Source organism: Vitis riparia, chromosome 9, assembly GCF_004353265.1.
Source record: "Vitis riparia cultivar Riparia Gloire de Montpellier isolate 1030 chromosome 9, EGFV_Vit.rip_1.0, whole genome shotgun sequence".
Classification (NCBI taxonomy): Eukaryota; Viridiplantae; Streptophyta; class Magnoliopsida; order Vitales; family Vitaceae; genus Vitis; species Vitis riparia.
Window position 1 is genome coordinate 1,008,956 of NC_048439.1, and position 12,055 is coordinate 1,021,010.

General features: G+C 37.1%; 1 protein-coding gene across 1 annotated transcript; it reads right to left on the reverse strand.

Moving 5' to 3' along the window:
* Positions 1-542: 542 nt before the first annotated feature.
* On the reverse strand, positions 543-11,709 carry LOC117922386. The gene is made up of 10 exons (XM_034840525.1): positions 11,596-11,709; positions 11,491-11,532; positions 11,311-11,412; positions 11,051-11,248; positions 10,576-10,779; positions 10,030-10,477; positions 9,455-9,855; positions 8,102-8,192; positions 6,359-6,593; positions 543-2,721 (listed from the first exon to the last, which is right to left on the reverse strand). Exons 1-10 carry the CDS (start codon positions 11,707-11,709, stop codon positions 543-545), a joined length of 4,014 nt encoding a protein of 1,337 aa, XP_034696416.1.
* Between the last annotated feature and the right edge of the window lie 346 nt (positions 11,710-12,055).

Consider the following 12,055-nt stretch of genomic DNA (forward strand, 5'->3'; position numbering starts at 1 on the left):
ATTACAAATTCATAAATGTATCACATAAAAACCACTAAATAATTAATACGACTTAATCTAGATAATTTTCAACACTTTGTTAGTAATCAAACATATTTATTATAAACTTTTGTTATTATATTAAATCTTGTTATTTAGAGAAATATATTAAATTACTTTTTTTTTTGTCCAACTCCCTCTTTCCTTATAGGCGAGACGAAGGTTCTATCCTCATCATGTGAATCTGAAAATTCTCTAATCACACTTTAGGTAAAAAAAAAAAAAAAAAGAAGAAAAAAAAAGAAAAGAAAAGTAAAGAGTGTTTTATGGACCTAATCTGTTTTTAGAAACTTTTATTTAAAATAAATAAATAAAGCCTAAATTTCCAATTTAGTGATCGGGTTTAGTGCTTGAGGGAACATAAGGCCGAGGAAGTGTGGGCCATAGAATTGGGCCTTCTTTCTATATTCTTATTTTGGCATTTCTTCACCCTTCTTGAATCCCATCCCACATCGAGCAGTCACGAAAGAAATGAGATGTTCAATTTACAAGCTTCCTCGTGATCAAGAAGCGGCATCAAAGTCCCAGGGAAATAGGGGGTTGGGGAGGGGGAGCCGGGGGGAAAGGGTCCCAAAACTCCCAGTTGGAGTTGGAGTTGGAGTGAGGGGGAGGGGGAGGGGGGGACGGACAACGTAGGGCGGGGTCAAGAGGGTTTCACCTTCCAGTATTTGGAATTGCTCGCTTAAACCGAGGTGGGACATGAGAAGGCAGACATGAGTGAGTAGCTCCCCGCCTCGCCGGAGCTGCTGACCGTGTTGAATCCATCCACAATGACTGGCAGCATAGCACAACATCTCCACCCACACCTCACTCACCATCTTCCATTTCTCTCCCATCTCCATATTCAGTGATTTCAACTCCTTGGCAAGCCTACATGCCTCGAATAACACTGACTTGCTTTTATCTCCTTTCACCTCTTCGGGCTCAACTTGTGTGTCAACTTCAAGCAACAATCTGCAAGCTTCATTTCTGTCAGATATGGACTCGCTTCTTTGCTGGAAGAATCTTTTGGTCTCTGAATAAGTGTCTCGGAATCTAAACTCCCCTATCCCTTTTGGCAGCATAAATGGACACATGACTAGCAGATACAACATATACTCAGACAAGCATTTGCTTATTTTGCATCTTGATTTAGGATTGGGGTCATCATCAGAATAGCTACAGAGATCTGTTGCAACATGCCAAAGGAGGATGCTGTGATCAAATTCCACGTCAACTATACTCCAACCAAGTGTCTCAATAAACCCTCTTTTTGTAATCACATAATCACCTCTGTGTTTGAGTAGTGACCTGAGATCCCTGACATCATTTGTCATCTCTAGGAGCAAGCTGAAGATGGGTTCCTTCATGTCATCCACCTTCTCCCAAGTCATGTACCAGTACCTCTCTAAGAATTTGTTCATGTCAAGGAACCTGGGAACCTGATTGAACTTGGTTTTGTCTCTGAGGCAAGAATCAATTAAATTGTTCTGTGCCATGCGTCTAGACCATCTCTTGTCACTGGTTATAACTGATCTAAAAGAGGTAATGGCTCGGTAAATGAAATCTGCCAGGGAGTTCATCTTGCTGCTCAACCAGACAATGCTCCAGTCGGACAAAATCAGCTTAGTGAGGGCATAAACCTCAAGAAAAATAGCTCCAATGAGTAATAAGTAAGTAATGTCGATGTCAATGTTTGAGAACTCGTGCTTATCGATGAAGAAGTGGAAGGACGCTAAAGTAGAAATAGTGAAGGAGAAGCTGGTGGAACGGAGCAGAATGCCAAGTAGAGAATAAATCACTGTTGCCTTGGTGTATAGCACATCATACATAAAATTGAGCTCCATCTCCACCACTTTGAAGGCATCTTCGGATGACATGTACCTGATGATGCCCTCACTGGTTTTTTCGTCATCCAAGCTGAGGATGAGGTCTGCATATAGATGCTTGAATTGGTTCTTGAATAAGAAGTAAGCTTTGTCAATATATTTTCTACTAGGAACAGTAATGTCATCACCAACGGTAGATTGAAGTGGCTTTTGAACGATGTCTTCTTTGCTCATTTTAGCAACCTCCAGTTTGCCCTCCCAATATTCCTTCATGAAATCAGCATAATCAGGTCCAGGATTAGGAACTGAAAGCAAAGAATCTCTAAAGTGATTCTTGCTTGCAGACCTCAGAACGCAGGTCCTCTCTCCATACTTGATAATTCCAGCCACAAACATTGGGATGGATAGAAATGTGAGTGGAGTTCCTGCCCATGACCTCAGAAACACGTAGAAAGCCACTCCAACTTGGACAACTAGTCCAAGCAAGTGCCTTAACCACAACTCATTATCTTCTAAGGAATAAGCCGTGATAGTGTCCGGACCACCAAGGTGCAAGAGAAGGAATGGCGCCCAAAATGCCATGAGGGTATAGTTTGGATCCAGAAGTTTCCCTTCCGAATCTCCTTGGCTGTTTGAGAGGGTACCGAGGGATACTGTCGCCACCCAGTCTGCGGACAAGTAGGCCGACCAAATCAGGATTCTGATCCAAGGTGTGACTGTGTACTTTCGTCGTTTGCTAAAGATGATTAGGACGATTTGTAGGAAAAGGCTTAGTAGAACCATGAAGCGTAGCTCCCATTCATTCCAAAGTTTCCGCATACTTTCTGGGAATATCTGCATTGCTCTCGCGCCTGTTCTCTGTAAAAAGATCAAACTGAAAACAACTAAACATTCAAAAATATTAGAGCCAAAAATGAAGAGTAAAAGAATAAATTTGTGAAATAGAACTCTTAAATTCATACCAATCATTTTTCACTTTCATTCATTTGCCACTTGTAGCCTTCCAACATTTGTAACTCAGCATTAAAGTTTAGCACTTAATTTTTAATCTTCAATTTTATTAAACACCTTATGAATAGCTTCAATTTTCACTTAAAATTAGAAAGATAGGTTGTTTCACCATTTTTTTATACTTTTTTTTATAAACTATTTTTAAATTAAAGAATAAAAAAATAATTTTTAAAAATTTTATTAAAAGAAATAAGGGTGTTTGACAAGTTTTTAAAAAACAAAAAACAAAAACTTGTTTCCATAAATTATTTTTAAAAAATGATTTTTTTATTGAATTAATTAATTAAATGGACAAAATAATATTTTTGATATAAATGTCTTGTACTATTTCAAGTATTTATATATATATATATATATTGAAAAAAGGTTATTTTAATAAGAAAATAATAAGGGTATTTTTATCAAAATAAGGCCAAAAAAGGGTAAAGGGTTAGATTTCAAAAATTGAGCTTCAAATGATCCTTTTAACCAAATAACCCTTTTCTATTTTGATTTTATAAAAACATTGTAAATTTTAATTTATATAATATTAATTAAATTTAATTCAAGTCTTCTTAAAAATAAAATTGGTTTTTTAATTACAAATAAATTTAAAAAACTAATAGATTTTAGTAAAACAAGAAAGTAATATTATAATAAAATAATAAATTATATTTTTTTATAAAAAAAAATACTATGTTAATATGTATTAAAAAAATATGGATATTAACATTTTCGTAAAAGAGTCATTAATTTCTTTTTCTTTTTTGTTAAAAGTGAATAATAATAATATTTAATGATAAATTGTTAATAATATCATATTTAAAATGAATATAAAATAAAGTTTAGCTTTTTTAACATGTAAATGAACCAAAAATTTTCATTACACGCACACATTTAGTCATCAATTATAAGCACAATATTTTAGAATGTTTGGATTTAATATATAACTAATCAAATCAATTTTTTGAACTTCAAATTATTCTCAAAAATTAAAAGGTTCATCAAATAATTTAAATTATTAATTATGTGTTACTTAATTTAGAATCTATTTATGTAATAAAAAAATTAAAACATTATAGTTGTGTATAAAAAAGAAATAGTAAAGTCGTAATTCATGATATATCAATTTTCATCTCTTATTTTTTATAATAATTAGATCTATTTTTTGAGTTTCAATTATAACATTTTTAATACTTGAAAATTTTTATTATTCAAAGTGTTAAAAAATAGTAGAATCACATTAATAATTGTAAGGGAGAAGCCTAGAGTGTAGGACTTGATCACAAGTTGAGGAACACATGCTAATTTCGCCTTTGATTTTGTAGAACACTGTTATGGCTGCAATATTGATGGGTTGATATCTAACCCAAATTCAATTGGAATAAAAAACAATTGATCAAAATCTAACCCAAATTGACTTCATACCCAATGTTTTATTTTAGGTTAATCGAGTTATATAATTCAAAATCCTTCTACAATGTTTTATTTTCTTCTTTTTTTAAACAAAATTTCTATATATTTATATGAAAATTTAAATAATAAAATAAGACAATTTAGATATAAAAACAAATTTGTGTATATATATATATATAAATGAAAATGTATATTATATAATATTAATTTAACATTTTTCACAAAAACATAAAAAATGAATATTATTGTACAAGATAATATATATTATAAATATTAAAAAACATTAAATTGAATTCAAATTAGATTTATTTAAACCCAAGGAAATATAATAATTTTTTGAGTTATATAATTCAAAATTCATTTATAATTTTTTTTTAATAAAATTTTTATATATTTATATGAGAAATTAAATAGTAAATAAGAAAAAATTTATATATAACAACAAAAAGTAAAAATAAATTTATATATATATATATATATATATATATATATATATATATATATATATATATATATAATATTAATTGGATATTTTTTCTTAACAATCTAAAAAAACAAATATTACTATATAAATAATATACATTATAAATATTATAAAAACATAAAATTAGATTCAAATTAGGTTTATGTTATCCAAACCTTAATTTTAACCTGGGCACAAACCAAATTGAACTTGATTTGAAAACTTTAACTCAAGCTGAATCCTAATAATAAAAATGATTATCTAAACCCACCAAACATTTCAAGTTTAGATTGAGTCGAGCTCACCCATCGCAAATTGCACCCTAAGCACTATCCAATGCATAATGAACTTGTGTATTCACTTGAAAAGTTCCCTATCATCAGTGACAGAACAGTACTATATTCACTGAATATGGCTTAAACTTTCTTTTTCCTTTTTCACACCTCACTCGTTAATTTTCTTGTTTTTCAGATCCTCCTATGCCACATTTTATCTTCTAACCATTATTTCTTAACTTCGAAAAACTCACAAGACTAGACAGATGATTAGCACAGAAAGATGAAGCAGATTCTCCATGGCTTGCTCCTCTTTTTCTCCTTAGACTCAACTCATGTGTCATTGACCAACTCAAAGATCAAAGGGAAATAATAATTTGTTTAAAAATTAATATTGCATAATTTTATGTTTAAAAATGATATTGTAATTGCATATTTTTTAATTGATGGATAATTATGATATTTAAAAAAAAAAATCTATTATGGTATTATTGTCTTGATCATAATGAAGACATAGAGGATCATTACCTTGTTCATGGAAGCTAATATACAAATGTCGGTATCTTAGGTCTGCAACATAATATCTTTAGATCTTTGAAAATAATGTCTCAAATCCTTGGGATTGTAAGCTACATAAGGGGATTAGAGTGCTCAAAAGCCTCAGAATGGTAAGCCTGATTATAATGCCATGTCAAATGTTACAAAATGGTGAGACTATGATTGCTAAGGTGGTGGTTCACTGTGTCAATTTTTGGAAAAGGTTTTATTTTCTATAAAGATCTCGATGACCGCTTAATTCATCTGTCCTTTCCCGCTTCTGAATGAGAAGTGGTTTTTTTTATTCCCTGATCTACGAGCACCCTGAGAAAAGTGATCTATGAAACTTACAGGCTTTTGACTGAAAAGTGACCAATGGAATAGTAGCTCTTTCCAAACAGGTCGGGAAATGAAATTTTAAGGAGCTCTCTAATTGGGATTCATAAGTGTAAATAGAATTCAGGTGAAACATAGGAATTCCAGAGTAAGAATAATAGGCAGAATATCAGATCAGTTCACCTTAGGAGCTGATCTTAAGCCTATGTTATGATCTGGTTGGAATTCCAGAGTAAAGAGCTGGTCTTAAGCCCATGTTCGCACGGTTAGAAATAGAATTGTAAGGAGAATAAAAGTCAGGATTGTTTCAACCAGCCTAGACCTTGATACAATTTAAGCCGTTAAACGAACTCAATATCCTCCGAGTCAATCAATGCAATCTAACGTCTCGTGAATTTTCAACAATTTCTCAGAAGAATAAACAAATAAAGCATAATTAAAAAGAAGAAGAAGAAAGAAGTCGGTTTGAAAGCAAAATAAGAAGGGAAATGTACCAGAGTATGACGGTGGTGGGTTGGTTGGAGCTGTTCACGGTGTTCAGCTCTTGAAGATGGGAGTCGTGTACTGGTGAGAAGGTGGATGGCCGGAGATGGTGGTTGACGGCAGTGAGAACGGTGACTTTGTGACCCTTGGCTGGTTGCTGTAGTAGTTTTAACCCAAAGGAGAGAGAGTCGCCTTGTGGGCTAGCCGAAATATAGACTCTTATCTGGATTTTTCCCAGAGATTTTCCTGATTTTATCGGGGGGCTTTTAGATATTCCCCCCCTGCTAGCAGTTAAACTCCCGCCCCCTTCTAAATATTCCCCGCCTGCTAGCAGTTAAAATCCCGCCCCCTTCTAAATATTCCCCGCCTGCTCTCAGTCAAACTCCCGCCCCTTTTTATATGTTCCCCCCCCCTGCGCTCATTCAATCTCCCGCCCCCTTCTAAATATTTCCCGCCTGCTCTCAGTCAAACTCCCGCCCACTTTTAAATTTTTCCCGCGCTATTTCCCCTTAATTATATACGTACAAGTTTGTGGACCCCGCATTTCGGCTCATGCGTTTCCCACTCAATGGCGAACTCGATTTTTATTTATTAAGAAAATGATTTGGAGTCGCCACTTATTTTTGTTTTATTTTTTAAGGGTAAACAAAATAAGAAAGAAAAACCCTAAGTGTGACTCCTTGTTTTGGAAAAGGTGGTTAATGAAAAACCGGATCGGGTTCGGAGGTCAGGTTACTTATCAGGAAAGTACGGTAAAGATCGTAACACCCCTCTAAGTCCTTAAAGTCGGGTCTCTACTAACAAAATGAAGCTGACATGGCAATGGATGAATAAATCAATGAATACTTAGAGCGAAACATGCACATACAGGAGTCAGAAAATGCATATAGACTAAACAGAGTAGGAATGAGTGTGTACCTGAGCAGTGAACCACTATGCGCTATCAAGAGAGAGGGTTAGTGCAAAATAAAGAGCATAAACATAGTTCACATGTCACTAAATCGAGTACAAAATCATCAAAGGCACGCATGACACTCCACTCAAAATTCATTTTTATTTTAAAGAAATTTTTTTTTTGATAAGTAAAGGATATTCATTCAAAAGGCACAACGCCACAAGGTATACAGGGAGTATACAAGGCAGCTAAGGCCTCAAAAAATAGCAACAAGAACAAAAGAATCACCTCCCTTTAACTGGAAGCTATCCACTCCAGGAAACCTATAAGGGAGAACGCCTCCTCACCTACATACAATTTGACCCAGCTCCAAAGATTACAAACAAAAAAATTCTTTAACTTCTGCACATTCAACACACCTCCCCTAAAAGCTAATCTATTCCTCTCCTTCCACACCGTCCAAAAAATACACAACGGAATGGCGTCCCAAATCTTTTTCCTTTTCTTTCCCACAAACGAGCCCCTCCAGCTAGCTAAGACCTCCTTTACACTTTCTGGAAAAACCCATTTCACATCAACTAAACCAAAAACAATATCCCATAGAGCTCTAACCACTGTACAATGAATAAGGATATGATTTACACTTTCTTCCTCACCACCACATAGGAAGCAGCGATTTGGAAGTTGAAGCCCTCTTCTTTGAAGTCTATCCAAAGTGAGCACCTTACCCCAAGTCGCCTCCCACGCAAAAAAAAAGCAGCTTTAGTAGGCACCCGAGCCACCCAAATGCTCCTAGAAGGAAAATCTGTATCAGCAGACCTCGCCAACAAGCTATACGCTTCCTTGACCCTGAACTGACCTCTTTTTCCTTTCCTCCACAGGACTGAATCTTCCTCCAGAGAGGGCTTGTGACCCCTCAATATATGTAGAAAATCCCCAACCAACTCCATCTCCCAATCATTGAAATCCCTCACAAAGTTTAGATTCCAATTTCCTTGCCCCGAATTTTGATCCCACATTTCCTCAACCGTTGCATTCCTTTGCACCGTCATACCAAAGATATGAGGGAAACAATGGGACAGCGCTGACTCTGTACACCACACATCTATCCAAAATCTGATCTTGTTGCCCTTCCCTACTCTGAAAGTCATGTTATTCCAGCACCAATCTGATTCTTTCCAAATCTCTTTCCAAACCCCTACCCCCACTGCCCCATTAGCCTTCTTTGGCCTCCACCCAAACTCCTCCTGCCCATACTTCACCTTGATCACTTGTTTCCAAAGATTGTCTTTGTCACAAGCAAATCTCCATATCCACTTACCAAGCAAAACTTTGTTTAACATGACTAGCTTCCTAAGGCCTAGCCCACCTTTGTCCTTGTCTGTGCAAACCACCTCCCAATTAACCAAATGAATTTTCCCCTCCATATTTCCCCCTCCCCACAAGAAGTCCCTTTGCACTTTCTCAAGTCTTCTAGCAACAATCTTGGGCATTCTAAAGATGGACATTTGGTAGATTGGCATGCTAGCCAAAATACTCTTTATTAGAGTAACTCTTCCCCCTTTAGAGATATATTGCCGTTTCCAAAGAGCTAGTCTCCTCCTGACTCTCTCTTCCACCCCATCCCACATATAGGGCGCTTTATTAGGAGCCCCTAAGGGAAGACCCAAGTACTGAGAAGGTAAGGACCCCACCCTGCATCCTAGCTCAACAGCCAACTCCTCCATCTCCACCACTTCTCCAACTGGAATGATTTCACTCTTGGCTAGATTAATCCCTAGATTATTTCTCCAAGCCACAAGAAGTTCGAGGCAATGGCTAGATTATTTTAAAGAAATTTTATTTGATGTTGGGCCCCCATCAAAGCCCGTTTCATTTTAGCATGAATTAATTTTGTAAATTCCATTAATTAGAATTACAAAATTAAGTCATTGCTTATTTCAAAACCTTTTTTTTTAAAAAAAATAGAGAAAATGTGAAAGCGACTTGCCATGAAGAAAAATGGTGGCAAGATATTATTGGAAAATAGGCTTTTGGGAACTTAAAAATTCTAAGGAAGAAGAGAAACTTAGAGTTGGGGTTGTTTAAAGACTAAAACCCAGAAATTTATTTGAGGAAAAGGGTTTAAAAAAAATATTTTTAAGAAGTCAAAGATGATAAAATAGGGAAAGGCCCTTGGGTCAAAGGTGGCCATGCAGTGATACTGTACAACCTTGTCTAAGGCGGATGAATCCAGAGCATGAAACTCCTTAACAGCAGCAAGTCCAAGCTTCACGGCATCACCATGGCTTGGTGCCTCAATGTTAAGAAGAAGAACAGGGTCATGAAGCGAGAGTCTTAGAAGGAACCATCTTCCAAAGCCAGAAACTCGAACTTCTTCATAGTTAACTGGGGCTTTCTGTAACTTAGGATCTAAATCAGTCAAGTTCTCCAAGAGTTTCAACACTGCCTCTCCATATTCTCGGAAAGATCCTCCTTTAAGATCTTCATGGCTCTTATCAATCTTTAGCTCCAGTTCGACTGCAACAGCTGATTCCATGAGGTGCGCACCACCATCGAGCCACTGTATGTTAACAGATAGTTTTGGATGTAATGGAAGCTCGTTATAAGGGCCTGTGCTGACACTTCAACCACATTAAGACTAGGTGTAGTATTTGGAAACCCAGATATCAGAACAGGAGCGACAATCTGTTGAACGGATGAGGATCCCGTGCTATTGCTTCCAGCTATCATGAGTGCCTCTATCACAAAAGAAGACCGTCTCATGTGGACAGGAATTATAGTGACCTGCATTATCTGGTCCTTTAGCCCAAAATAGATGACCCATTGCCTCTACTGCCTTTGTCAGACTCTTTGATAAGCACTGGTCATAACGCTGGAATTCACCAATACCAGGATATTTCCAACCATGGTTTACAGGATAAGAGGGATATCGTAACTCCCCACATGGACCAAGTCCAATTTCAATCTCAGATATGTTTCCTTTTTCAACGAACTCATCAAATTCAACTCGAAAACTTCTCATGTAGTCAAAGTAAACCTCAACTGCAGTTCGGTCTTTTAAAACCCGCTCCTTGTCAGTTCCTTCGTTTGAGCTTCCTTTACATGACAGACTCCTCTCAAGTGGTTCAACTTCACCGAGCAAAACAACCTTTTCTGGTATTGCCCATACCTCTGTTTTTTTGTGAAATGCTGCTGGCGCTTGAGGTGGTCTGGCTCTGAATTCTTCCACATGCTGCCACAAAGTGTTTTGGACCAGCCAGGTGTCCAAGTCGCCAACCAGTCATTGCAAAAGTCTTTGAAAATCCATTGACAGTAAGTGTTCTCTCTCACTTCCAGCATCAAATTCGGTTGGATACTAGAAAAGTGTCCAATCAGACCCCGTTCTGAAGACTCCAGAAATATGAGAAGCAGGTGGCTTGCCTTCAAAACTGTTGAGACGGCTGTACCGATCTGTCCGTGGGCATCTTGCAAGCTGTTCACTGCATGGAAATATATACATCTGTACCCTGGCACTCTCTGGAACTCCTTAACATCCTGAGTGTTTCAGCCATGCATTCTTTTGAACATGGGTGAGTGGGATAGTGTGAGGGAGTGGTGTGGCGACGAGCATTAGAAGATGGGTAACATGGGTATGCAAATGAGAATGGGTGGTAAGAAAAAATGGGTAAGCTGATAGACATGATGAAGTGAAGACATTGGAGATGGTGGGCAAAAGAGAAACGAAACGGGGGTATGGATGTGGCCCCTTGATTAGGTATGATCTCTTGGCACTCTCCCATCATTTTATGTACTTTAATTGTTTCACTTGCAGTGTCTCTGACTTAACACCAGAACCATTCCCACCAAGCACTTTAGTTTGATCATCTTCAACTGCTGTCGTTGACCTTTGAACAGAAGATTCAGCATCAACAGACAAAAGCTTTGGCTCTTTTGTTGGCGAACTAATACCAGTGGCATCCCCAGCGAGCAATCCGGTACAATCATCCTTAACAGCAACTGAACACTAAACACAATATTCAGCATCTCCAGATGAAAGCATGGGCTCTTTCATTGATGAACTAATACCAGAAGCTTCCCCACCAAGCATTTGAGTATGGTCCTCTTCAACAGTGGTCGCACATTGAACAGAAGATTCAAAATCTCCAGTCTTCTGCATTGACAGGTTTTCTGCATTGTGTTAATCCCTCACCATCAAGATTTTGACTCAGCAACTCTAGAGACTGCACCCAAACATTGCACTTTTACCTCATCATGCTTACTGATACCAAGTCCTTGAGAACCTTTATCCTGGTTTTAAAGGCAAGAATGTGTTTCTGTTATATCGATTTCAACTCTGCTTGGATTTGAAACTTCATACAAATCCTTGTTTTCAGTTTCAGGTAAGTTCCTCACAGGCACATTCATGTCATCCTCTGCAGCAACCTGGGATTCAGATAGATTGCTTGCAAATTCAGGGACACTCATCATCATATTTTCCTTTCCTTCCCAGCTTTCCTTTTCTGTTATCTCACATTTTGTTATCTCAACCTTGTCATTGTCTCCTCAAGAGCTTCAGAACAGAGCTCCGTCCCAAGCTCATGTAGGTCGATGTGAGCATCTGGATCAATACCAACATGGGTTCTCAATAGTTGCGTAAACCCAAAGAGCCAATCATCCATCTCCACCTTCTTGGACTCAGGGTCCTCCGAAGCTCCAGCTTTCTCCTTTGGAGCTTCCTTCTCTGCACCTGCAGTGTCCAGCACTGAATCACCTAGTGAAGAATGAGAGCCGTTATCCTCTCCCTCAAGCCCCTCACTCTCAGGAGGCCTCT

Coding starts and splice junctions, on each gene's coding strand:
- LOC117922386 (XM_034840525.1), bottom strand. CDS start 11,709: ATGAGTGTCCCTGAATTTGCAAGCAATCTATCTGAATCCCAGGTTGCT. Junction 11,249..11,310: donor GCTTGGTGGGGAAGCTTCTG/GTATTAGTTCAT, acceptor TATTGTGTTTAG/TGTTCAGTTGCTGTTAAGGA. Junction 6,594..8,101: donor GTGGAGGAAAGGAAAAAGAG/GTCAGTTCAGGG, acceptor CGATAAAATCAG/GAAAATCTCTGGGAAAAATC.